This window comes from Mercurialis annua, linkage group LG2, assembly GCF_937616625.2.
Source record: "Mercurialis annua linkage group LG2, ddMerAnnu1.2, whole genome shotgun sequence".
Lineage (NCBI taxonomy): Eukaryota > Viridiplantae > Streptophyta > Magnoliopsida > Malpighiales > Euphorbiaceae > Mercurialis > Mercurialis annua.
The window spans coordinates 2231510-2258267 of record NC_065571.1 but is presented as its reverse complement, the minus strand read 5'-3'; the positions used below and the strand labels follow the sequence as shown (position 1 = coordinate 2258267).

At 33.8% G+C, this 26758-nt stretch overlaps 4 protein-coding genes across 7 annotated transcripts; 1 reads left to right on the top strand and 3 right to left on the bottom strand.

Moving 5' to 3' along the window:
* Nucleotides 1-824: 824 nt before the first annotated feature.
* Nucleotides 825-7082, bottom strand: LOC126669154 (uncharacterized). Of its 2 annotated transcripts, none has more exons than XM_050362531.2 (10): nt 6980-7082; nt 6737-6872; nt 6333-6432; nt 5921-6064; nt 5438-5496; nt 3513-3580; nt 3382-3433; nt 2693-2866; nt 1977-2576; nt 825-1143 (listed from the first exon to the last, which is right to left on the bottom strand). In XM_050362531.2, the coding sequence occupies exons 1-10, from the start codon at nt 6985-6987 to the stop codon at nt 928-930; spliced, it is 1557 nt and encodes a 518-aa protein (XP_050218488.1). In that variant the 5' UTR covers nt 6988-7082; the 3' UTR covers nt 825-927. The 2 variants fall into 2 exon arrangements, with proteins under 2 accessions (XP_050218488.1, XP_050218489.1); XM_050362532.2 differs by having other exon boundaries at nt 6785-6872.
* A 2495-nt stretch (nt 7083-9577) lies between these two features.
* On the top strand, nt 9578-12165 carry LOC126669102 (uncharacterized). Of its 2 annotated transcripts, XM_050362433.1 has the most exons (3): nt 9580-10114; nt 10759-10837; nt 12036-12165. In XM_050362433.1, exons 1-2 carry the CDS (start codon nt 9933-9935, stop codon nt 10817-10819), a joined length of 243 nt encoding a protein of 80 aa, XP_050218390.1. In that variant the 5' UTR covers nt 9580-9932; the 3' UTR covers nt 10820-10837; nt 12036-12165. The 2 variants fall into 2 exon arrangements, with proteins under 2 accessions (XP_055960541.1, XP_050218390.1); XM_056104566.1 differs by lacking the exon at nt 12036-12165 and having other exon boundaries at nt 9578-10114; nt 10759-10979.
* Nucleotides 12166-12468: 303 nt separating this feature from the next.
* Nucleotides 12469-17106, bottom strand: LOC126669099 (uncharacterized). Of its 2 annotated transcripts, none has more exons than XM_050362430.2 (3): nt 16708-17106; nt 14677-16329; nt 12469-13034 (listed from the first exon to the last, which is right to left on the bottom strand). In XM_050362430.2, exons 2-3 carry the CDS (start codon nt 16309-16311, stop codon nt 12699-12701), a joined length of 1971 nt encoding a protein of 656 aa, XP_050218387.1. In that variant the 5' UTR covers nt 16312-16329; nt 16708-17106; the 3' UTR covers nt 12469-12698. The 2 variants fall into 2 exon arrangements, with proteins under 2 accessions (XP_050218387.1, XP_050218386.1); XM_050362429.2 differs by having other exon boundaries at nt 14677-16413; nt 16708-17105.
* Nucleotides 17107-18703: 1597 nt separating this feature from the next.
* On the bottom strand, nt 18704-21384 carry LOC126669101 (chalcone synthase-like). The gene is made up of 2 exons (XM_050362432.2): nt 21128-21384; nt 18704-19864 (listed from the first exon to the last, which is right to left on the bottom strand). The coding sequence occupies exons 1-2, from the start codon at nt 21273-21275 to the stop codon at nt 18870-18872; spliced, it is 1143 nt and encodes a 380-aa protein (XP_050218389.1). The 5' UTR covers nt 21276-21384; the 3' UTR covers nt 18704-18869.
* Nucleotides 21385-26758: the final 5374 nt, after the last annotated feature.

Here is a 26758-nt window from a genome sequence, read left to right as displayed (position 1 = left end):
CATCGTGTTTTCAGCAAGCCATGTATAAAACATCATGAGCTGTCATGTAATAAAACTGTTCCATAATAAGATGGAAAATTATTCAATGCAACAGTTGCACCATTTCATTCGTGCAACATGTTAGCTATGTGAAATTTTTAATGATTGAAAAAATAAGTAATAACTAAAAGATTTTCTATCGCAAATGTTTAACTGATATGACACTGTCTGCTATATTTTTTCCTTCTCTATAAACCGAACTCGGAGAAAAAATGGATAAGAAATATAATGACCAGTTGAGAAGCTCAACTAGAAAGAATAAGTGGAAGTTATATATAATAGGCATAAGGTACAAAAAAAAATTCAGACTTTTTTTCAAAAGTATAGATCAATCATTTTATTTTTTTAGGCACAATTAAGCCCTTGTGTTTTTAAAATTGAACAATTAAACCCTCATTGTTTTAAAATCAAACAAATAAACTATTTTAATTTACTTTTAAGACACTTATCCTCTTAAATTTTCGATAAATATTTTAAATATTAAAATTATTTTTGAATTTTTTTTCTATATAATTATAAGATACATATCAGCCATTAACGAGTGTTTCTAATGGTGTTGGACGAAATGGGTTATTTGTTCACTTTAAAAACAAAGAGAGTTTAATCATACCCCAAAAAAGTAAAAAAATTGATCTGTACTTTTGTAAAAACTACGAGGAATTTTTTTTATACTTCATATATAATACAACTAAGAATTATGTGGAGAGTTTGATTTTGGCTCAGGATAGACACTGGCAGCATGCTTAATATATGCAAGTTGAACAAGAATTGGTGTTTCAGTGAAATGTCATAGATAACGGCTTAAATTTTTCTATAAATTGCAAAACTGTACAAGTAGAGGAGAACTTCATTTATTGTTTCAGCCTTTCAGGATATCAACAACAGTCACTATGAAAAAAGTGGGAGCCTCTGTTCTCCTGAGGCAAATGAAATAATACTTCTCTTAAGTGGTGAGATGTGGTGTGCCCCGTGAAATGCAGCAGCACGTAATATATTTAAAGGTCCAAAATCTACAGAGTACGCCTTCTGACAACCATCTAGTATTGCCATCATAGCCAAGTTTGCTGGTTTCCTTTCTGACTCGTATTTTTTCAAAAGTGATACCTGTAAATAAAAAACAATCTGAATTTGTAAACCAAACTGTATCCAGAAACTAGTTTCAAGCGTTATATCATACAAACATGTTAGAATTACGCCTAAAATTTTAATTTGGATCAATGCAATGTTCATGCTATAAGTGCGCAATTTTCTAAGATTTTAAGCTTTCCATCTCAGTAAAAGATCTTAGAATATACAAGTTAGGCTTGCATCAGATTACTCCAATTTGACATTTTCCTTGGTTGCATTAGATATAGTTATTTCATCTACATGGGTATTATCAGGATATGGAGCTGAATTGTTCCATTTGGTTATTAGCTAGAAACCTAGAAATTCAAATGTAGTAACTGATTGCAAAATCTAAAGCTCATACTCTAAACTAACACTAACAAAAGGAATTCCGTAAAAAAACGCCGATTTCAACGAAAAGGATTCGTAAACCGTATCGTCTTTTAATCTCTGAATCATAATAGATAATGAGCCAAATCAATAAGGTATAGCATTACTATAATTTTTCTAAATCTAAAACAATGAAACATATAATAAACTAAGCACTATCTATTTGGAGAACCATTATGTTTCTCTTATTATAGAAAATTCACTTAATTTAAATATATTGAGAGAAAAAGGGTATCGAGTGCAATGCATTAAATGGGTTCGTGTCTTGCGAGTGAGGCACAAAGCCGAAAATAGGTTCCAGTATCTTATCAAGGCAGGTTACAAATTCCAGAGACAAATTTTGTTTGTATTTTTTTAAGAACGAAGTTGTGAGGTTGGATTATTTCCAAACACCAGTAAACGAGACATTATTATAAGATCAAGAACCGGAAATGACATACCTCCCCGATGTCCGTTCCTACAGCAATACCCTCAGCGATAATTCTTGAAAGAGCAAATGCGTCTCCAAAACCCAAGTTAACTCCTTGCCCAGCTAAAGGATGAACTGTGTGTGCTGCATCGCCAATTAGAGCAATATGTTTTGATGCGTAACTCTTAGCATGATTTAATGACAATGGAAACGCCATCCTAGCAGAAGCCAATTTGATCACTTTCGGTGGGACTTCAAATGGTTCATGAGCTGATGTAACTATATTTCCTCTGACCCATGAAAAGATGTCTGAACCATCAAATAAGCTCGACTTTGGATAAGGACCATATCCATAATCAAGAGCATGATTTACAGCTTTTACAAAATCTTCTTCATTCATTGATTTACAATCTGATGATTCCTTTGGGTTCATAGTCCAAACAATGTTGCTAAACTTGTCCCCAATTGGCAGAAGTGCAATAGGACCTGCTGGTAGAAATCGTTGCCATGCACATCGATTTTCCACAGTATGTTCTACAGTGCAGATGACTGCATTTTGCGAGTAGTTCCACCCCGTTGTTTTAAATCCTGCTAATTCTCTAACTCGTGACTTGCCCCCATCCGCTCCAACCTGTGCACATTATCAATGACAGAAATATTCTAATAGCCTCATTCAGATAGTAATTAAATAATGTTTTTATTATATTGATGGGATGCATATCTTCATCAGCCTATAGATTAAATTACCACCAACTTTGCATATAGGTTGCTGCCATCACTCAGTTCAAGCTTTGCTAAACGTCCCTTCACATACAATGCCTCCGTTGATGATGTGTTGTCTAGTTTTGTGGAGGAAGAGCCTTGATGTAGAGACATTGAAGTTAACTTAGAAGGGTAGATTGTCTTTTGAAAATCAGTATCCTGCAGGATTTACTTAGTTTCAATAATTGCAAGGAAAAAGAAAACGAGAAGTACAATGTCAACTTTTCTATTGAAGTATCATCATACTTCACGTACTGAAAGCACATGGCAAAGAAAGCCAAGAATATATGACCACTTTACTTATAAGGAGATGATACTCACACGCCAGATGTGTGAGTAGAACATGCACAACTCCTAAGCAGATGATAAATGTCGAATGTGTGTCTAAGACCAATGTTTAGTAGCCTACTTAGGAGCAGATTCCTAACTTCAGCTTATAATATGTTACTATGTTTCGGGTATGTTTACCAAAAAAAATGAATTTGCTGAATATGACTGCAAGAAATAATCCTTCAGGAGAAAAGAAAAGTGAAAATAAATTTGATTCCAGGAATAGACAGTTGGTGATGGGTGAACCAAAAAAAAAGGGAACTAAATCTATGCAAAACATAACATGTCTGATCCGCAACTCAGTCAGTTAAAGCGTGTATAAACAGAAAATCCACGTAGAATACCTCAACAGATGAGAGTAGTGAACTGTGAAGCACCTTATTCTCCACCACGCAACTGGATCATGTATCCACATCAGTTCCATCAAAGATAAGTTTTACACTGATACTTTAGTACCTAAAACGTGTGAGCTTACCCTAAATAATCTTTGTTTACATCTCTTGCATTGTATTTTGTGAATCCCAGGCCAGTATAATCCCAAACCTGTAGAAAATTAAAAAAATCAACAGAACTATAATTTGATCCAACATTGACCTTATTCCAAGTTGGATATAGCATAAAGACAATACGTTACATGCAGCTTTCTGGTATAGATTTGATGCAATAGAATAAAATTATGCGAATTATAAGATAAAACTTTCTAAGATTATATATATATATATATACATAGTAACAGCACATAAGCTCATTCTACTATGGCAAAACCCATACGGAGGCCCTTGTACTATACCACTTTTGTTCGAGAGGCCCCTACTCCAAAGTTGTTCACGTTCGGGTCCCTGTACTTGGCAAATCTCAATTATAACACCCTTACATGGATGGAAAAAGGCAGGTGTAGTTCCGTTAACTAACAAAAGTACCGTTAACTAAAAAAATATAATGCCACATCACAATGCCACCTCACACTTCTCTTTTAAAAAATAAACAAAATTGAAGGAGCAAACATGCTACTTTACCATCTTCTCCAAATTAAACAAACTATCATCTTCTCCATTTTATAATCCTCTTCCTTAAAAATTAAAGAACTGGTTTTGATAATTCGATTCTCAAGAAACCACAAATACAAACACCACTGCCATGTCCAATACTATGTGGCTTCACCAAGATTCCACTTCCTTGCATATTTCCTCCTTTCTTTTTCCGGTACCACTCCGATCCACCGCTTGCCGCGCCTTAGGCATGGAAGAGCGAAGATCGAGAGGAGACTGGGTGGAGCAGCTACAGGATGACGACGATTGCGATAATGATGCAAAACTTTTGCTAGTCTCCTTCTTTCAAGCGGTGTGATTAAAACCTACCAGTCAGCAGCTGATAAAAGTTTGACCATTTTGCACCAAAACGACGAGGCGTTTTAGGCTGCCGGAGTTCTTGATCTGAGCAAGCTTACAAATGCTAAAGGTGGTTTCTCTATTAGAGACGCCTCCGTTGGTTACAGTCCTAAAGGAGCTGTGAAGACTAAAAAGGATCTAATCTCAACTTTGGCTACTAACGGCGCTAGCAAGTACGATCTAACGGTTTCTACCGCCGGCGATGACGTCACTCTCCACACCGGTGTTGCTTCATTGAGAGTCGTTGAGACTGTTCTTAACTGAACTCCTCATGTGATCTTCACCGTTGATAATGTATTTCTACCTACTGAGTTGTTTGGAAAAGCTCCAGATCTCCTGCTCCAGCTCTTGAGCCGGTGAGTGCGTCGTCTCCTTCTCCGGTCACAAGTGCCGCTCCTGCTAGCATCGAGGCACCATTTCCATCGGCTGCTTCTCCACCTGCTCCGCCCATGGAAAAGATGCAACCGATGATTTTGAAGATGCTGGCCACAGTGAAGATGCAAGAAATGTAATGGAAAGCTTTTGAATTGGCAAACATGGTTCATCTGATACATGTCATCATTGTGAAGATGCACAGTCATCATTTATAAAATTACCATCTTACTAATGTAAAAAAAAACAATTACATGTCATCATTATTATTATTTTTTCTTTCAATGTGACTTTTTTTCTCCCTACTCTCATTAACGGAGAGTCCGAGAGTGAACTACACTTTCCATTTTCTATCAACGTAAGGGTGTCATAATCAGAATTTGCCAAGTACAGGGACCCGAACATAAACAACTTTGGAGTAGGGGTCTCTCGAACAAAAATAGTATAGCACAAGGGCCTTAGTATGGGTTTTGCCTTCTACTACATATGTGGTTCATAATGCATGAAGTTGTAAGAGTCAGTAGAGTCATAAATCGATGTATGTGATGCTAAAATCAATGCCACGGGCAAATTCAAAAATTAAAACGCCAATCTAGTTACATATAGAAGAGCACTAAAATTAATTGATTATAAACACAACCTGCATCATATCAAAATATGCATGTCGATGCTGCTGAACATATTGCCAAGCACCAATATCTGCACAGACGTCATTGAAAAAGAAAAAGGTATTGATAAAAACTTATTTCCCTTTTAATTAACTTGCATTGTAAAATTTGACTACTCTATACACTCCAAGTCCTAATATACAGCAAGATGAATACAACAAGCTTGACAGCAACATGTTACGATAAAAAATTCCATATTGCAGAGCATAAAATCAGAAGACGCATCAGTAAACTAAAGTAAGAATTTTCTTAAAAGCTCATCTGGGAATTCAATGCCATTATGATTTGATGACATAGACTCTTAGTGACTATAGCACTGAGCATATTTGAAAAACTTCAAGCTAAAACCCAGTCAAATGACTTGAATCTCTTACTACGAACTAAACTATCAGCAAGAAGCAAGAATATACCTAAATCAGCTAAAGGAAAACATATGAATGAGCCATATTTAGTACCTTTGAAAACAGATATAGTAGCCGGTGTGACTGTACTGACCCTCGGATCAGGTAAGTCCTCTTTCTTGATGCTTAATTTACCTCCCAGAGCAGGATTACTATCAATTATAGCAACATTCAAATGCTTTGTCAATGGCGTAGTTGCTGCAGAAGACAAAGCCAACATGTTATATGTGATATTAAGATTTTATCGGTGAAAATAAGCCAGATGAGATTATTTCTAGAGCAGCAAAACAACCTAAAATATTATGTCATTAACAAGAAAATATTATGTCATCAACCTAAAATTTTATCTACTTTTGCAAATGCTAATAAACCATTTCCGACTAGATAGTAGACTAACAAAACAGCTCTATTGTCTATTCCAAGACCAAATTCATGAAGGATTAAATAAATGAATGAATATACAAACCCAAAGAACAAGCAAGGGCCATCCCGACCATGCCGCCACCGACAATAGCAATGTCATATGGGCGAACAGTACGATTAAAACTCTTTCTGTCCTTGTCCTCCTAGAAAATGAAAAACACAACCAATATTTCACTTATTGCAAAATAAATAAACAATTCATAAATAAATAACCAGCAAAATAAATAAACCAATAATATAAATAAGTAACTAACGACCAATAAATAATTTACTGTAAGGCAAAACAAGCTAACCTAAATTGCAAATACTACCAGCACTCGGAACTTATTATTTCATTATACAATAAAATTGATTGATTAATTAATCCATACTTATTTTATTAACCTAAATCAATTTACATAACAGAATCAAAATTGGATCATAACAAAGAGTTAAAAAAAAAATTACATCATTAATATTAATTAATTGGTTAGAACCGACAGAAGTTGAATTTACAGCAGCAGTACACAGCTGCTTCAGAGGAATTTTCCATTGATAAGCTTTACTATTAACAGCCGCAGAAGAAAATTTTGTCGCGATAAACCTGCAATTAATTAAATTGAATTACAAAATTCAGATTAAATTGAAATGCTTATAAGTGAGTAATGAGCAGTGAAATAGTGAGAATTAATTCATATTATATTATATTACCTGTTCATTTTTTCTCGCGCCTGATGGAGTTTTTGATAATCTGTTTATTGAGTTCAAATAAAGAGAGAGTAAAGGAAAAAAAAAATAAATAAATAAAGAGAGAGTAATATTAGCAGTAGATTTAAGAAGATGGAGAAAGTGCAAAAACAGCCCTGATATTATCACCGTGCCTGAAATATGCGCTTAATGATTTTCAAGGAGTGAAAATATCCTAGATGTTGTCAAAAACTTAAACTTAAACAATATGGACTAAATTTAAGCACCCATTTTTTTAAATGTGTCTTCTTACTTGTTATCTAACTTAAGTAGCAATTTATCACCTTAACTTGTAAATAATGGCAATAACATATAAATTAATTTTATAGATAAATCAGTTTTAAAGTTGGTGGTCATAATCAATTAATTCAATTTTTGTAAATTAGCTTACAAGTTGAGGGGGAAAATCGCTAATTGAGGGAGCAATTAGCTTCCAAGTAAAGGATAAATTATAAAAATGGAGTTAATTGGTCATAACCATCAATTTTAAAACTAATTTGTCCACAAAATTAATTTTATGTGCTAATTATTCATTGCTTGTAGTTGAGAGGACAAATTGCTATTTAAATCTCTACTTCTTTATACTTTTTTTACTATGTTTGGTTGCTCTGTCTTTTTTTTGAAAAAAAAAACTCTATTACCATTAATAAGGATAAAATATAAAATAATACACAATAATAGATGTTTTTTGAATTTTGTTGTAAAATGAAATGAGACCAATAAAAAAAATGCTGGACAGAAATCTGCTAGGTTACTTATAGGTTTAATACATTTCCACAAATATTCTCTTTTTTCAATTATAAAAAAGATATAATTTACATTATAAAAATTTTACCATTTGATGTATTATAAATCCATAAAAACAAAAACTCTTTTGCAAGTGTTATGTCGGCAGGCAGGCAAAATCTGGCCAATATTTGTCTTAAACAAGCAATAATACATACACTAAATCAATAAATGTCAATATAAAGCTCGTGGGAAGGTAAAATAGCACAATGAAATGAATAGAACAATTTAAATGACTAGAGAAAAAGAAGAACTTGGACACAATGATGCCATTTAAACTTTAGCATCATATATGCACAAAATAAACCCTATAATAGAGACACACATCTAACCAAAAGATCCCACGCAACTCCTCTTTATCTTTTTTCTCTCCATGGATACCAATTTTTTTATTTAAATTGGATTAAGAGATATATATTTATTTATTAATTAAATATTATAAAAGAATTAAAAATTAAAAAACTATTTAATTTTCCATTATATTCAATTGATTGGATCCATATAGTTTATACAAAACTTACTCTCATCCATAATCTCCACATCTCTTGCTATTTTTCATTTATTTTCCATCTATCCATTTGACATCAGGTGTTAGTAGGGATGGCAATGGGGTGGGATTCCCCGTTCCCCATGGGGACCCGCCCCTAATGGGGCGGAGAATCCCCACCAATTACCCCCATGGGTGCGGGGATGGGGAAAAATCATTCCCCAACCACAGGGATGGGGAAAAATCATTCCCCAACCACAAGGATGGGGAGGGGACAGGGAGTATAGTCCCCACCCCATGGGGATCTCCATCCCCGTCCCCATGGGGACCCGATTTATATTTATGCATATTTATGTTATATTATAAATTTTTGTATATTATTTATAATTTTAAATAATTTAACTTAATTTTTTTTATTATTTTCTATTTAGTTATGAATATATAATATTATAAAAGATAATAGTATTTTTTATAATTAATTTTTTTAAAATATCTTATAAAAATAATAAAATTATTTATAAATTATATTTAATTATACGGGGAATGGGAATCCCCACGGAAATGGGGGATCCATGGGGACGGGGATGATTTTATCCCCATTAATTAAATGGGGACGGGGATGGGAATTGTCCACAGCCGCGGGGATGGGGATGGGGATGGCTTCCCCGTCCCCACCCCGCCCCATTGCCATTCCTAGGTGTTAGATTCTAATCATATCAAGTTCAACACAAATACGGTCCGTCAATCTATTTTGCCATTTCTACTTATTACATGCCGAATGCCACATAAAAATAGTAGTAACTAATAAGCACATCTTCAACTGTTGTACAAAAAACATATCCACATATAAAAAGTCATCACAGTCTCCGACTTATACGCTAGGATAAATTGACTCATATGTAGATATTTTAATCAATTAGCAATATATTTTTTAATGTTAGATTAATTAATTTTTAAATTGAGTCATTACGGTATATTAATACATTTATTTCATATAATTCAAAAATGGTTATTACCCAAAATCTAAAAGTGTAAAAAGAGCAAACTCCAATCCCAACCCTTCTTTTTTTCACCAATTTTCACCCTAATAATCATTGCTCAAGCACAACCTAAAAATAAATCACAATTCTAAGTTAGTGGGTGACCATTAAATTTAATTGACATACATACATGATATTTTAATAAAAATTAAATGATATTTATTGATTGGATACAACATTTAATAACGCCGCCTATCAAGTATTTAATGGATAGTTCACAATCCTACGAGGCGAAATAGATTCGCACAAGTACAAATATTTCTCCACATACACACATGCTTGCTTCTATTCCCCCTCCAACCCAAAAATCCAATACAATCCACAGCAACTCAAAAAAACATAGTCCCACAATTAATCATTTGCAGCATTACTTACTACACATTCTCTCCACTGATTTTCATTTTATTTTGATCTCTGTCGCATAGCTTCCAAGAAACTTCGCCATATTATAAAAGAACAAGCCTTATCGACCGTACACCTGGCTGTCTCAGGGCAGAATCGGTGCACAGCCCTTGTGTGCTCTTGCTATGTACCTTCTAATTCAAGAAACTATGGCAGCAAAAACAGCAGCAACAGTAGCAAGAAGCAAATTCTTGATGGGAAAATGCAAGAATTGGCCGATAATCTTACCCATCAACTACAGAATCAAGAAAATATTATTGAACCATTTACGCTCAAGAGTAATCTCAAGAGAACAACAGTTGTTAATGAACATTCAAGAAAAACAGTAAAATGGCCTGATGCTTATGGTAAAGAAATTGCTCATGTTCATGAGTTTGAGCCCAGGTAATTAAAAAACTTTGTGTTTCTTTAATTATAAGATAATTTCTAGGTTAAAAAAAACTATGAATCTTGAACAGTTATAATGGTTTTACTGTTAATATTCTTGATTTGAAAGAGTGGTTATATTCAAGGTACTGTGATTGTTGGGGTAGAGTTGCCTAATAATCATAGTGATTAATTAGTAGCACTGTTTTTTTTATGTAATAGCATGCATTTTTGGTAATTTATTTTGGGAGTCACCAAACTTGCATAATATTTTATTTTAGCTATGAATTATATTTGCTATTTTAATTTGTTTAATTTAGTGATTAAATTTTAATTTTCGTATAACGGGAATATTTAATCTGATTTCAGGCAAAACATTGCGTACGTGGCAATCACTGAACTATCATAATATTTCACTTTTATTCATTGTGTATTCTAATAATAATTCAACACCGATTGCCACGTAGGCAATATTTGTCTTGAAATTGGATAAAATCTTTCCATTGTAAGAAAATTAAATTTTAGTCATTAAATTAAAACAAATCAAAGTGTCGTGATCAAAATGAAATATTAGAGAAGTTAAATTACTCAAAATTAAATAGTCATGCATTTTATATATTTATCATGCAATACATCTAATTTCTTTTGAAATTTCTCAATAGCATAAGTGAAGATGAAGAACTTGAAGGAGTAAGAAACTCTTGTATTTGTACAATACAATGAAGAAGAACTACCCCCAAGGTATGATGGCAGGATGCTCATAATTGTAGTACAAACACACTAAAAACATACTCTTTTTTGTTGTGTTTTATGTCTATTAAACATTGAATTTTGCCCTGCTGAGATCATGCAATTCATTAATAAATTTGGATAATTGATAATCTGTATATTGAAGCCAATATAATAGGCACATCTATGCTGATATTAGGCTTGCATTTGTTTTTTAAATAATAATAAAAAACCGTTATTTTTTGTACAGACCGATATGAGAATGCATGGTCCACCATAAACTCAGTATAGGTAAGATTTTTTCGGTATAGAAACAACAACCGGAAGAGCTAGTGTCATTAAGAAATTTTGCTCCTCTAGACATGATCTATATATAATCCATGGATCCAATCAATCAAATATGAACTGTTTTTTTTTTATATTTTTTTACCAACTTTTTATTTTCCATCATCCGACAAGTTTGGATATAAAACTCATTGTGTAGCCTACATCCAATGAGTGGGAACCAACAAAAGCAAAAGGAAAAAAAAAGTTTATTTTGTATCATCAAACTGATAGGAAGTCATCATATACTCATTGTGAAATTGTTGGGTCCATTGCTTATCATGGTTTGTGGTGCATGCTTCTGAAAAAGCTTTGAAAAAAGTGTGAGCCACTTTGGATTTTAAAGCATTCCATCATCTAGACAAGATGAACCAAGGCAGGGATATGCCTAGTCTAGCTTAAAGTGTAGAAAACTAAGAATAATTATTATTTTGTCCATGACAAAATAAAATATAAATATAAATATAAATATAAATATATGAAAACACACTTGCCAACCTTAAGTGGGGCTAAATGTAGGGGTGTGCATTGAGTAGTTAGGTTCGATTCGGTAGTTAAAATGTCGAAACTGAATTATGAGGATCAAGTTTGATTCGGTTTTCGGTTTTACAGAAATTAAAAAAAATATTCTTTTCAAAGTTTTATAAAAAATTAAAAGATATTGAATCTAGAAATCAAACCTCATTGACATTGTAAAATATTATACATTTTGGCATTTAAAACACATTAGATAATAATAATTTTTTTTAAAATAATTATGTTATTTTAGAACTAATTGCACTATATATATAGTAAGAACAGGCAGAAAGTATATACTTTACAATAATAAACTATATATTTAAAGTTTTGGAAATTTACCAACGGCCTTTTCCTCTTTAATGTGCAGGCGAATTCCATTTAGCAGTATTCACATGTGCAGCCTCATTGAAGTTTTCTAGCAAGCTGTTGAAACCGAAAATGTAGGAAGAACCAAAATGTAGATAAATCATTGAAATGAAATTAGTTCTTTTGTGCAATTGATTCCCAATTCTCCACTTTTATTCATTTTCTCCAAACTAATTCACTTACTTTTATTCTTTTGCTCAAAGTCAGTCAGTTTTAAGCATTTAAATACATTAAAAATAACATTATTATGAGAATACAATATTATTCTTAAAAAATTACATTATATGTAATTCGATTTTTTTTTTTAAAAATCAAAATTAATACAAAACCAAACTTTTCAAAAATTTACAATAAATAAACCGACTATTTCAAAGTTTTCGATTTGGTTCAATTTTTGCATCCCCTAATGATGGATAAAAGAGTGACATGATGAATTGAATCAAAGCAATAAAAAAATGGTGTACAAATTTACGTGAAAGACGAATCAATTGTTGTAAGTATTTCTATTCCTCTCCATAAACCCACCCACCCACTATTGATTTACCAAATTTCTTCCCCAACAAATGGGATCAATGTATTTCCATAACAGTGTATATCCCAATATCATGGTCATATGAAACACTATTTCCCTAGAAACTTTGTATTACAATTCTAATCAGCTTCATTAATGGTTTTGACTTCTCACCTTCTTCAATCTGTTCTTCTCCTGCATCTTCTTTTTCTTCGCTTCTGCCGAAATCCAATTATAGTCCGGAGGAATAACGAATGGGTCCTGAACGTTCTCTATTCTACTGCTGGATCCACTAATTGATGACGTAGGGCGGTAAGGAGCTTTTATCCACTGAAACCAGGATGAGCTTGAAGACTGCGTCGTTGATGGGCTCTCCTGTCCGACGTTAGGGCTTGATGGAGGTGTTGCGAAATCATCCAGTGGCTGCAATTCTTCAAACTTTGTAAATGTAACTAATACTCTGATGGTCGGAACTACCGGGATAGCAACCTGGACGAAAACGAATATTGCTTAGATAATACTTTACATTCTAAAGAATAAAAATATAAACCTGAATGAAAACAAATATTGCTTAGAAAATACTTTACATTCTAAAGAATAAAAATAGAAGGCGTAAGCATCAGTTAGTTTGTAAAAAGAATACTGATTTTAGAATCAATGCAATGGTATTTCACAATCAGAAATTAGGAACCCAAGATACGAAGAAAAATGCATGACGCTAAGCAAGCTAACATTTAATAGCAAAAAGACATAAAGAAGACACTTGATTATTATCAAATAACACCCGGTTCTTAAATAGGTGGATCCCAGTTCAGGTGCGGACAGCACCTGACCCACAATAATTGTTACAAATTGCAAAAGTTAAGGGCTTGATGATTATGCCATTTTTTTCATTATGGGGAACTACATCAGATTGGATGTGCGTATAAAAAACAATACTCGTCTGAAACACATTACCAAGATAACGACCATATCAATGAAGTGTCAGTCCCAAACCACAAAAACACCTTTTCCTAGTGCATTACTCCCAAAGACTTCTATGGCTACCAATTCAGGGTCACCAAGTATCACTTCAATTGAAAATTGTTATGGAAAAACTAGAAAATTGTTATGGAAAAACTAGAAAATTGTTATGGAAAAACTAGAAAATTGTTATGGAAAAACTAGCTCCAGGTCAAAGATATGGGAGAAAACAACGTTCAGGAAGAGCAGACACAGACACAGCCACAACCACAAGTATTACAATATAATCTTGGTTAGTAGGACACTATATGTTTTTTAGGGTCCATGGGCCATCAGAACGTCTCAAATGCTGTAATGGTGATTAAAAAATGAAGACAAAAATTTCATTTTTACAGCATTGAAGATGCCTCAAATCTTTATAATAACAGTTAGCAAAGACTTCGAACTTTCGCATTTAGATTCTATCAAGGAAACCAGTTTAGACACTAATTTTTTTAAAAATATTTGAAGGACTTCAGTCGAGTTTTAAACTCCCAAAGGTGAAGACAGTTGGGTATTATCTGGAACTCTAAAGTAGGGCAATCATAGTTTCTGGCACAGATCAAAACAAGAAATCAAGTTTATATGCATCCCCATAAATTGGCCGAGGACTATACATGCACACATATTATGCAATAGATGGGTACTAGTTTCGATCTGAAAGAGAATAAATTGGAGAAACAAAATATCAACAGAATCAACAGCGCCAATCTTATGAACTTCACCGCACATGACGATGAAGAAAATCTACAGTTAGATGCCGAAGAAGCATCGACCAAAAAATGTTCAAATATGAAACGCCAACCATGCAGTTATAGTTAGATATGATCACAGACATCTGAATGTTTTAGACCTGCAAGATTTATATTGCAAACTTAAAGCTTCAAAACTAAGACTAAATTTCAAGAAGTTATGGACCTTAGCAAAGCAACCATACAAATCACTGAGTCATAATACACTCATTAAGAAAATCATGGTATGACCAACCTTAGACGGAAATCAGAAAAGTGATTTGGTGCTAAAAGGGACCAGAGAAAAATTATTTCAACAATTTAACCAACAAATCAGCATATTGTATTAAACAAGTTCTGCTGTAATTATGACATAGGTGGAAAAGAAAGCAGTGTACCTTCACAGGAAAGGTTCCCATTGGAAGTTTTGTTGTGAGGAGCTCTCTTAAACGACGAATTGCTTTAACCTTGTTTGCTAGAATGTCAAGCAGTGGAAGAAGTTCTTCTGTTTGTAAAGGAAAGTTTGGTGAGAGCCATAGAATAGGCCTCAATCCCTTCTTATATTCATTCTCACGACTTCCTTCCTTCCGTCTACTATTGCTCTCCAAACTCACAGATGAAGATGTCTTGGTATCCCTTCCTTTACGGTGCTCATCCCTCACGACAACCTCAACAGAGTGTCTTCCTGGTTTAATCTGACTTCCAGATGGAGAATCTCCAAGTAAATCGCTCACCTTCTCATCCGCACAAAGTGAACTTCTAGGTGGAACAACTTTATTCTGCCCCTCTACTTTAGCATCCCGTTTTCTCCACCCACCAAACCACCCTTTCTTTTCCTGCTTATTCTCTCCATTTCGGCACGCATTCCCATCTTCAATTGGAATATCCCTGTCCCTTTGGTCAAAACAGCTATGACGATGAGCAATAATCCCATCACCATTTTCATTAGCCGATTCTGATGAATCCAATTTAAGTGCGACTTCAAGTTGCCTTCTTTCATCCTCCGTCAGTAGATCATTAAGCTCCTCAGTTTCAGTTTCGTTCTCATTGCAGGATGAAAAGAACTCATCATCTGTCATTGCCCCCGGAACCTTTCTAGATTTAATACTAACAACCACGTTGTGCATATCATAGACTTTCGCCTTCCATGGTCCCACCAGTTCTGTTTTTTCCTGTCGTCTCCATGTTAATTGCGGCAAAAGAACTGCCTCGGTTACATCAATTCCTGGCCTAAAAATATTGGTCTGAGACATTGCAGCCACTTCTTGGCGAACCTCTTCTTCAGTTGCTGGAGCCCCGGCACCATCCAAAGCATTCATCACCTCCTTATCTTTGTGTGAGATCATGCAAAGTGACCCAGAAGGAACCTTACCATCCTCGGACCCATCACCAAGGAAAAGAATACTCTGATCCGAACGCTGAATCCTAAAACCATCAAAGCCAGCCAAAGTCATGTCTGCCCTCAAATTTGCACCCCTCTTCCAAATTTTATAAGTATCCGAAGGAGCAATCCTTGAAATGAAAGGTATTACAGAACTTTCAAAATGGAAGGTAATTTCCATATAGAAGTCTCTCATTCTCCGCATGGTCGCTACTAAACGAGGCAACCTCCTACACCATTTCGCCCATGCCAATGGCTGATAATGTCTAACTATGATCATTGCTATCCCCTCTTCTCTATGGCAAATAGCTTCTTGAAGAGCACTCCATCCTTGGTCATTCTGCAAACTCCAATCTGCACCAGCAACCATAAGCATCCCAGTTGCAGTCTCATCACCCAGTTTGACAGCCAAGTGAAGAGGCGTGTCACGGTTAGGCACATCACGCCTGTCAACTACAGCTGAAATAGCATCAGCTTTCTCCTCCTCGGCCATCGAAACCGCCTCAGTCCGAATCTCAGCAGGGTCACAAAGCCTTGGCAGGCCAGCAAGTATCTTCCTAAGAGTGGCATAATCTCTCATCGCAGTGGCCTTATGTATAGGACTATGGGAATATCTCGAAATATCAATCCCCGCCATGGCCGAAACGTGCATATAAAGATCAAACCAGACCTATATACACAATCAAAACCCTAATTCAAACATCCAACAACCAAAACTTGATGGCACACTCTTGAAAAACCACTGCCCCCAAACCTAAAAACAAAAAACAAAACACAATCAACACTCTTATCAACTATTTCCTCCTAAAAACCATTGAATTTCAATAAAACAAAACATACCCAGTTCATAACTAATCAACAACATCACAACAACATAAAAAATTACCCCCTAACATTTCTCAAAATAGAAACATACCCAGTTCAAGTTACATAAAATAGCTCAAGAAACCAACATAAATTAAGCAATTAACGTAAAGAATCATAAAAGGAAGGAATCTAAAGTGTTCCAAACCAAGAAAAGAATTCAAGAAACCCAAAAAAAACTCACCTGCTTTAAAGAAACCAAAGATGCCAAAAAGAAAACGCTACAGATAGATCCTTGTGATCCAATCCAGATCAGACAAACCCAAGAACATGCATGTGGTGGGGGTGGCAAACCAAAATAAAAAATTATGAAAAAGAATTTACGATAGAAATGGAAAAGAAAGGAATTCTAGGGAGTAAAAACAAAAACCCATTAACCAAATTAACCTCTAAGAGAAACGAAAACAAAACAAAACAAAATTGGAAACGAAGAATCAAAATTGCAGAAAAGTAAAAACTCTAAAAAAAGTTATAATCATAAACAAGCTACTGCTGCAAAGTATTTTCTTTCACGAAAATTGAAAGCACAGTTATTGTGAGACTTTTCAAAACACGGTTAAAAAAATGGTGGATCAGTTTTTATTGTGACTGGCGAGCTGGATATACTACGAGGAGAATATACGAAGAAAAAAAATCGAAATAATATATTTAATCATTCAAAAATATTTTATACTTTTTGTTGTTTATGATCAAAATAATAAAAACGTTTTTTATTTTTTATTTTTTGGTTTCAATTATAGCTATTTATGTGAATTGATAGTAGAAAATTTGAATATGTTTTTGATATCTATATTTTTTTATGATAAAACGCAAATTAAAGCAGTGTATAGGAGTGTTTAGCTTACGTAATAGTTGTGTCACGTTATTTTTATAATAAGTTAATGAGTACTTGTAATAAAAAAAAACATTTAATTTTTAATATTTATTTTACTATTACATATTCCAACATAAAAACGCCTCATTATTTTCTTGCATATATAACATGACACAGCCGTTATATTGTATAATAATTCATATGGATGACGTTTTTCATCCTTTTTCAATATAATTTGAATAAATAATTATAACTGAATGTGAAAATGAAAAAAAGGAAAACACGTTGACGATTTCAAAAATTTGAGTTATAAATGAAAAAGTTAAAAAAGTGGCATATTTTTAATGACTAAACTTTTATTTAAGTAATTTCTTTAATAAAATTAATCATATAAAGTATTTAGTCGTGTATATATAAAAAAAAATATAAAATTTTAAAATTCTCTTACCTCTTTAAGACATAAAGATTATTTTTTTTAGTTTTCTTTTACCTTTCTTTATCTATCATAAAAAGTTAAGTGTAATTGATTCTTAATTTGGAAATTAATTAGGAGAACATTAAGAAGGAAATGTGAAAGGGAAAGAGTGGTCACAGGCTAATAATAGGTCAGAGAAGAGAAAGATTAATATAAAGTCCAAAATGAGAACTGGCCAAAAGGCGTCATGTGGATCACTAATAAAATTTGATTTCCTATTTCCTATTTCCTTTTTTGTTCTTTAAAAATTTATTATTTGGGCGTGTTTTGATTTCAAAATGGCGATTATTATTCTCATTTCTGAAATGTTGACTAATTCATTAATTAGATAATTAATTGTGATTGATTTTTATAATCCGTCTTTTTTAATCCACCTTTTTATACCGCCCGGCGTGACAATTAAAGAGTGAATTTATTTTTTGTGACATACATTTTTGGGTAAATTTTGGACAAATAAAAACCTTATCACGTAAGGATGGTATAGAAGATGGATTAAATAGGTGGGTTATAAAACACTTTCCTTTCTTTAAATATCGTTCAAATTAATGATATGCATATTAGCTACTTCTTTCGTCTTAAATTGATAGATAATTTAAAATGATTGACGAATATAACCATTTTTGAAATTTTTATCTCTTTGTTCTATAATATTTTTCGCATTTGAAAATTGGTTTATAGTAATTTTTATTACATTAGAATTTTAGAACTAAAAGAGCATTTATTGTTATCTTTCTATTAACTTATTGAAAAATACGCTATACGAATAAAAAACAATCATAAATATCAATAATTGAGAGTTAAGTTAGTAAAGTATTTATAAATTAAAATATTATTATTATTGTTTTAATTTTCGTGTCAAAAGTAAATACGATAATTATTACGAACCGGACGAAATAAAATGAGTTCAATTTATGAAAAAATATATCATTTATCCTCGTTTAGTAAAATAATCAATAAATAGAAACTGAAGAAACTAAAATAATCAATCGAAAAAAGAAATTGAAATAAGAAATGTTTTTATAAAAAAAAAAGTCTAACATAACAAAAGCTCCTATAATCAGCCAATAGCCACACTATGGAGCACAACTGTTTCAACAGTAATTCCAGGCCCAAACCCAAGAAGCACTCCCCACTCTAAGCCTTCTCCAGTCGATTTAAGCCCATTTTCAGCTGACTTTTTCCTCATGTGATCCATGACAAACAAGACAGTGGCACTTAACATATTTCCATACTCAGCTAGTATGTGCCTACTGGCGTTCAATTTTCTGGGCTCTAGCCCAAGTTTAGATTCCAAATGATCAAGAATTGCAGGCCCACCCGGGTGTACCATCCAAAATATGGAGTTCCAATCTGAAATACCTAAGGGTTCAAATGCCTCCATAACAATTTTCTCAATATTATTGGATATGAGCATAGGGATATCTTTCTGGAGATTAATGACCAACCCGGCCTCTCGTAGATGCCCACCGACGGCACCTTCGGTATTCGGAATTATGGTTTGGGCCGTAGAGACTATTTCAAACAGTGGCTTCTCAACATTCGGCATTGGATTTGAGCCCACTATTACCGCAACGGCACCATCGCCAAATAAAGACTGGCCCAGAAGGCCATCAAGCTGTTTTTCATTAGGCCCGCAAAAAGTCAAGATGTTTATCTCCGAACAAACCACGAGAACACGTCCATCTTTGTTATTTTCGGCTAGGTCTTTGGCGATGCGGAGCACGGTGCCCCCGCCGTAACAACCTTGTTGGTACATCATGAGCCTTTTAACCGACGGACAAAGGCCCAAAAGTTTGGTAAGCTGATAGTCGGCCCCTGGCATATCGACACCCGTCGCGGTGCAAAAAACTAAATGTGTAATTTTGGATTTGGGCTGAGCCCATTCCTCAAGAGCCTTAAGAGCAGCCTCTTTCCCTAACTTAGGTACGTGGACAATTGCCATATCTTGCCTTACATTTAAGGAAGGAGCCATATTTGCACATAAGTTTGGATTTTCCTTCAGTATCTCCTCTGTCAAGTGCATGTAACGTTTTCTTACTGTTGATTTGTCACCTGAAACACTTGAGTATAATCAGAACATATATATAAACACGTAAACATTAATAAATTTAAATAAAATAAGACAATAAAATCATATATTTTATGAAAATTTATCTAGTTTCAAGAAACGTCATAATTATATCTTTAGATAGTTCTACTTTGAACGCATGTCTAAAAGAGATTAAATTCGGATTGCTGAAATGCCGAAGGTGAAATAGATGAACACATGTCACTTATTTCAAATTGAGTTTTTTTTTATTGTGATGCAATTTTTTTATTACTTTATAAATAATTTAAAACGAAAAAATATTGTATTTTTTAAAATCAAAAATTTTGTATTTATAATATACTTTTTTGTAAAAAAATATAGTTTGGACAGTCTAGTACTATATAGTCATATTTTTTTTATCATTTCCTTTTCCTAACTGGACTGGAAAGTTCAACCGGAAACCGAAGGCTGGTCCCGTTTGAATTTATATATTTGGTATTCTAATTCAATCAGAAAACTTTAAAAGGCCGGAATACCGCAAGAACCGGTTAACCCGTTAAAACAGGGCGGTTTTTACCGAAATTAAAAAGCGAGTCATTTAACTTTCAATCAAAAACATAATTAAGAATCGATTTATGTTTACAAGTGGCATTCTTTCAACACCTGCTTTCAAAAAAGAAAAGCTCGCGTCGTAATTCATCTTCTCGTCTCTTTTTCTCAATTTTAAGAGTTTTGTATACCTCAAAACTCAATAAAATACTAAGGAAAAAAGCTGTACAAACCAAAGACTTGCAAGGGAAAACTAAAAGGAAAATAAGGTCTTGCAATGTTAGTTTCATTTTGTTTGAAAATGAAGGACACAACACCAGAACCCTTATCTCAATTTTGTTTTGTTTGTGACCTTTGTCCGGAGCAGAGCAAGAGCATATGTTGATCAATTGACCACTTTATAATTTTAAAATATTTTAAAAGAACATCAATACATAATATTTTAAAATTTATAACATGCACACCTTAAAATTTATATTTTGTTAATTTTTTCCACTTTATAAATTTTTATCCTATACATTTGTTTTTGAATCCGACACCACCGACAAACAATGATAGCAAAAACTCAACTTTTTTTATTGTTTAACATATGGCTCATGTACTCATTTAACACAAACAGATTGGATCGGTGGTTGAACCTTGAACCGATAGCCATACTGATTAAATCGCCGGTCCGGCTTTTAAAACCATTCAAAATTATATTGATAAAAGAAGTAAAAATGGTGATGGAGTCTTACACATGCGTTGAAATTTGTGTTTGAGTTGAGTCTGATGTTCGCTGTTTGTAATGCGAAAGTAATAATCCGGATATGTAATTTGATCCACGCAGTTTGAAGGTGTTGCTGTGCCCATTGCCAACACTGTTGCTGGACCTTGAGATCCCATTATTTTCTTTATGCTTAAAGCTTTATTGAAATGATGAGTTATGATAAAAATAAAGTTTGCTGTGATGAAAGGACTTTATTTAGTAGAAAAAATCATTCCATGCAACCGACATTGATATTTATTGTATAATATTTTTCTCACAATTATAAATAGATATGAATCATATTTTGGATATGTGGTGATTGTTCAAATAAAGAAAATCAATAAAAATCAGATTATAAATGATGTAACATGGACATGATACATTTATTATATGAGATAATTAATGAACAAAGGTTCAATTAACCCCCTCAATTTGACATGAAATATCAAAAAGGCCCAAGATCGTAAAAGTGGATAAAAATCCAATAATTACGAAAGACGGTCAAATACACCCTTTTGACCTAATTGTAATCAATCTTAGTTAAAGCTTAAAACTCTAATTAGTCCTAGAAACTCTAATTAATAAAAAGTTAAGGACTTCTTCTCCCTAAAAAAACGACGATTATCACTATACAATGCTCTTTCAGGAAAAAAAATAACATGTGAAACTGTTACCTCTAGTAAGTAATGACGCTTGCTCGTGATCGGCAACAGCGATTTTCGCAATAGTAAGTCATCCCTTAATTTTGTGCCGAATGGAAACCGACAACCAACGCGATGTCGTACAACAAATCTTTCACAATATACATCAGCGATAAGACCGATATTAACATAGTAACCGACGATTTATGATCTGCTCGATTTACTTGACAACGGCATCGCTATATATAACCAACGCAAATCAGTTCGCTGAGTACATGTAATCGCCGGGAAAAACAACCGTTGTAAGGAAGTGTCTTTTCCCGACAAAAACGATGCGCTCTTACGTTAAATGCCAACACTTTTTGCTTATTCATAAAAAATAAGATCATCGGTAGTGATAGTGTACCGGGAAAAGGAAGTTGCACTACAACACAAACACCCAACACTTTTTGCGCGAGAGGTGTCATTTGCTATCCATATGAAACATACCACGCGGACTCAGCGGACTCGGGAGCGCAGAGGAAGGAAAATGATTTTTCCGACCATAATGGACGCCTAAAAAGTACAAACCAAATCTATTATGATAACCATTGGTTATGCACTTTTAATGTTAAAACTTAAGTTATAAGTTCTAAGTTCAAACTATGTTACCCGGACTCGGATACGGGTGTAAAAGTTGGCCACATATCCGCATGTCCGACCCGGTGACCTTCTTATATGAATATACGGGGTGCAGATCCAAAATTAGACACAGGTGTTGGGACCGTTGTGGTTTAAAAAAATTATTAAAATTTTGATGTTCAGTAGTATATATATAAATAATTTTTTTCGTAAGTTGCTATTTTATTTCTATAATGATATTAATTACTAATTAGAAGTAGAACTAATTGAAAGACTTTATTTTACTATGTAAATGAACAGTCATTTATCAAATTAATGTTTATCAATTACAGAATGGAAAAAATATTCTTAAAATAATAAAAGATAATTGGGTAAAGACAAAAAACATTGAAATCAATAAAAGAAAAGTAGTCGTCCCTAATATCTAAACAACTATTCATCTTTTATTGCTATACATATGTCAGATTCCTTTTTAATATTAATTACAATATTCAAAATAAAATAAAATAAAAGATGTCAGCCGACCCTAGTATCTAAACAACTATTCATTTTTCATGTTATGTTTCATCTTCCTCAAATTTCTTCACAAACCTGCAACTACCTCATTTTCTTTACGAAAAAAACTAATTTTTTTCCAAAACTCTGTACCCTCCATTGAGGGTCCAACCCAAATTTACTGTCGTATCTCTGTCACGACCCAAATTATTGAACCGAGACCGGCGCTAGGGAATGGGAGTGGTAGCTCCAATACCCGTAGCAAGCCTAAAACCACTAATAATTTTTCGCATTTAAAAACATATTATTATATATATATAGAATATTTTCAGAAAACTCTTTTAGATAACATACTTATAGACATCAAAGTATTATATTAGAGTTTACATTCAAAAAAAACTATTTGAAATTAAATCGCTATCCTTATACTGACACCTACTGACTACTGCAGCTCTAGGAACTCATACTTGTGCAAGTCCAATGACTTTTGGCACAATGGAGATGGCTTGTCTGATCCGACTTCTAATACCTGCAAACATCAGAGTGAGGGGTCAGTATTTGGGAAAATACTGAGTGAGTATGCAACTTATTATCGGTATTATCAAAATACACATCGCATACTCAATCATATATATATATTTATCTCGATATAATATGAAAATAACATAACATTCATAAATAGCAGATCCGACCGAAACCCTAATCTTAACTTCTGAACTTATCTCGTTCCGAATACTCAAATTAAACTGATCCAAGTGGTCCGACCTGGGAGTGTTCACACTCAACCACGTCAGCCGCGACCAATCTCTTAATCTCAAAGTGTGAGTCCAACTCACTGGTGGGTCCAACCCACTAGATACGGGGCTCAGGTTACACCGTAACCGAGTTCTCACTCGTATCGCATTCATATCGTATGCGCATTTCATAATCTCATAGACAATCTAGACACACTAGACTGACTCAAATACTGGTGATCACACAACCTATTGACACCCAATAGGTAGTTGGTTTCTTCGGATCGCATGCTAGATACTCATATTCAAACAATGAATATAATGGCATTCATATAATCACATTCATCAAACATACCATCTTATATAAGCGTATTGATAATCATATTCATAATATATGAAAATAACTTTAATAATAATAATAATACGCGAAAGTAAATTGCCACTCACAGTGACCGCTATTCCTTATATCTGAACGTAAGCTCCAGGAGACTGGTCCGTCAATCCTCGTCGAGCTTCTTGATTCGTCATACTTATAGCTCGATAATCCGTCACATCTATCATAGGATTCTATCATTAAAAATATGCTTAGAGAATCCTATTCTAGCAATCATGCTAACCTCCAAACATGGCCAGAAGCGCAAAACGTAAGTCGTCGCGTTCTAAACGTATCTTTCTTGATATCTATTACCAAATCTCATTCTTACACTTGGTTAATAACATTAGTGGTGTTCAACTAATCAATTAAGCCTTGCTTAATATGCTTATTCCAAAAGCCTAGCTCAAAACGTCAAGTTCCATGTCCATTTCATGCTATCGGAAGCTATTTTTCGCTCCCGGAGGTCACGATCGAAGTAGGGCACGTCGTGCTAGCTTGGCACGTCGTGCCCCTCATTTTTCATGAAGGGCACGTCGTGCCCTTCCTTGTGCACGTCGTGCACCCCTGGTGGTGCACGTCGTGCACCCTTGTGGTGCACGTCGTGCACCCTTGTGGTGCACGTCGTGCCCACGACGTTTTTGACGTCTCTGGACCGTTTCCGAGGCTCCAAATCCCTCAAAACTTATACAAATTCATATCCAATTCATTTAAACATGTTATAAACACTTTAATCACTCCGGAATCAACCATAAACGCCTCAAAACGTCGAATTCCATATAGATAAAAGATATACACGGAAAAACAGCCCCCTATTCTTCATTTTTCGTGGTAAAAACGTGTAACTAACCTTGTTTTGATGCTTGGGATAGGTAGAGGCTTGAATTCCGAAGAGATCGACGCGAAAATCGTCCGAAACGGACGCCGGACGGAGATACGGCGGAGTGACGATGTTTTGATCGGTAAGAACGAATGATTTCTGGATCCTTCTTCTGATCCTTAATCATAATCATTTTCTTATATATATATATATATATATATATATATATATAACATGGCTAAAGGTTAGTTTTGATCTTTCTTTTCTTCCTTTATTACAATTTATCCTTTGAACTTTTCTTTTGTTCAATTTAGTCCTTCGCTTAATCAATTTACCTTTTAACCAATTTGTATACGTATTATTTATATCTAATAAATAATACTAACCCAAAATTATTATTTTTCCATCAATAATCTTCTAATTGCTATTCTCGAAGCTCAACTGGCTAATTTACAATTTGGTCCTTGAACTTTTTAAAAATTGCGATTTAGCCCAAACGCATCCGCGTCCAAATTTTAAAAGGTCTCCGATTGACCCGAAACTTTTACCACTATTACTATAAAACATTTCGCGGACCTTGGCGAAATAATTACCCTTTTCGGGACTTGACTGGTTAAATTACCACTTTAGTCCCTGAACTCTAGTTTGGGACTTTTCTTGACATTTTTCCTTTCAATTCAAATTCCAACTTTAGAATTGTAATATGACATTAAATTCCGTATAATTACTTTAATTTCTTAGAAATTATTTTCCGATATCGCCATCCTGGCGAATCAGAACTGGACACGTGGTCCAATTAAATACTTAAATATTTTGGGGTATTACAATCTCGTGTCGTGGTGGGTCAACACGGGTACGGCGATCCAGAACCAAGTGCCGAGTAATAGAGAGTTCAGGTACGTTTTAACCACTATATTTACGTGCTGTATCATTGTCAACTGAATGTTATGTTTGCCCACGCTTAGCTGAAGAAAGTAACAATGTTGCTATAAAGCCGCTCCATTTTGTTTTTTATTAAACCTTGGTAAACATCTTAACATTCTGTTCTAAAAGTTTTTTTTTTCAAAAATTATGTTTTAAAATCCCCTTACGAACAATTCATTTTTTACGAACTTAAAGGGCTAACATAATTTATAGGTAATACTGAATGATTAAAAAATTAATGTCATGCAGTACAATTATTAAATTAACTCGCTGGTTTTTTTTAATAGTCCGCTAACTCAGCAAAGTGTATAGAGTCCAGCAAAAAACCTGCAGCTTTGGCAAAAATTCAGATGAAAATGCTCAGACTGGTAAAAACTGCAATACATCCAACTAAAAGCTAAATACAATGTAGAACTAAAAGTATTAATATCGTAATTGGTTTTATAATTGATAGTAATACGCTACTATGTGCCGTGATATATAGCAGTCAGACATTTGACAATTATTTAAATAACAAATTAATAGGAAAAAGAATTCACTAATATAACACGAACATAGTATACAAACAAACAAATATAAACAATATACGACAAAGATTATCCATACGCCCTTAAAATACTCCAAAGCAAAGAAAATATCAACCTGTAATAATTATGTTTTAAGCCTTTCAGATTTTTGCCTTGTGGCCTTGCACTTAACCATTACCCCTATGTACAACATATCGTATCCACCACAATGTTTGAGAATAGTTTCTATGAATTTAGTTAAAACTTCCAACCGATGTGTGTGGGTAATAATTTATTTGAACATCAAACTTGTCTTTTTAAAATTCAAGTCCGCATTGGGCAGCCATTATTTTTGGCATCGTCTTCGGAAATATTGCTTTGTCCATTGAATTTTGCGTTAGTTAAACCCATACCACAGTCTGTAAATGTTAAAATCATTGTGGCACCCCATAGGAATGTTCCAGCCTGGTTAGTTACTCTATAAAAATATCGCGGACATTGCAAAT

Coding starts and splice junctions, on each gene's coding strand:
- LOC126669102 (XM_050362433.1), top strand. CDS start 9,933: ATGCAAGAATTGGCCGATAATCTTACCCATCAACTACAGAATCAAGAA. Junction 10,115..10,758: donor GTTCATGAGTTTGAGCCCAG/GTAATTAAAAAA, acceptor ATTTCTCAATAG/CATAAGTGAAGATGAAGAAC.
- LOC126669099 (XM_050362430.2), bottom strand. CDS start 16,311: ATGCACGTTTCGGCCATGGCGGGGATTGATATTTCGAGATATTCCCAT. Junction 13,035..14,676: donor TGGGAACCTTTCCTGTGAAG/GTACACTGCTTT, acceptor GTTTTCGTCCAG/GTTGCTATCCCGGTAGTTCC.
- LOC126669154 (XM_050362531.2), bottom strand. Junction 5,497..5,920: donor TACTATATCTGTTTTCAAAG/GTACTAAATATG, acceptor ACGTCTGTGCAG/ATATTGGTGCTTGGCAATAT. Junction 3,581..5,437: donor CATATTTTGATATGATGCAG/GTTGTGTTTATA, acceptor AATTTTCTACAG/GTTTGGGATTATACTGGCCT.
- LOC126669101 (XM_050362432.2), bottom strand. CDS start 21,275: ATGGGATCTCAAGGTCCAGCAACAGTGTTGGCAATGGGCACAGCAACA. Junction 19,865..21,127: donor ACACAAATTTCAACGCATGT/GTAAGACTCCAT, acceptor CAAGTGTTTCAG/GTGACAAATCAACAGTAAGA.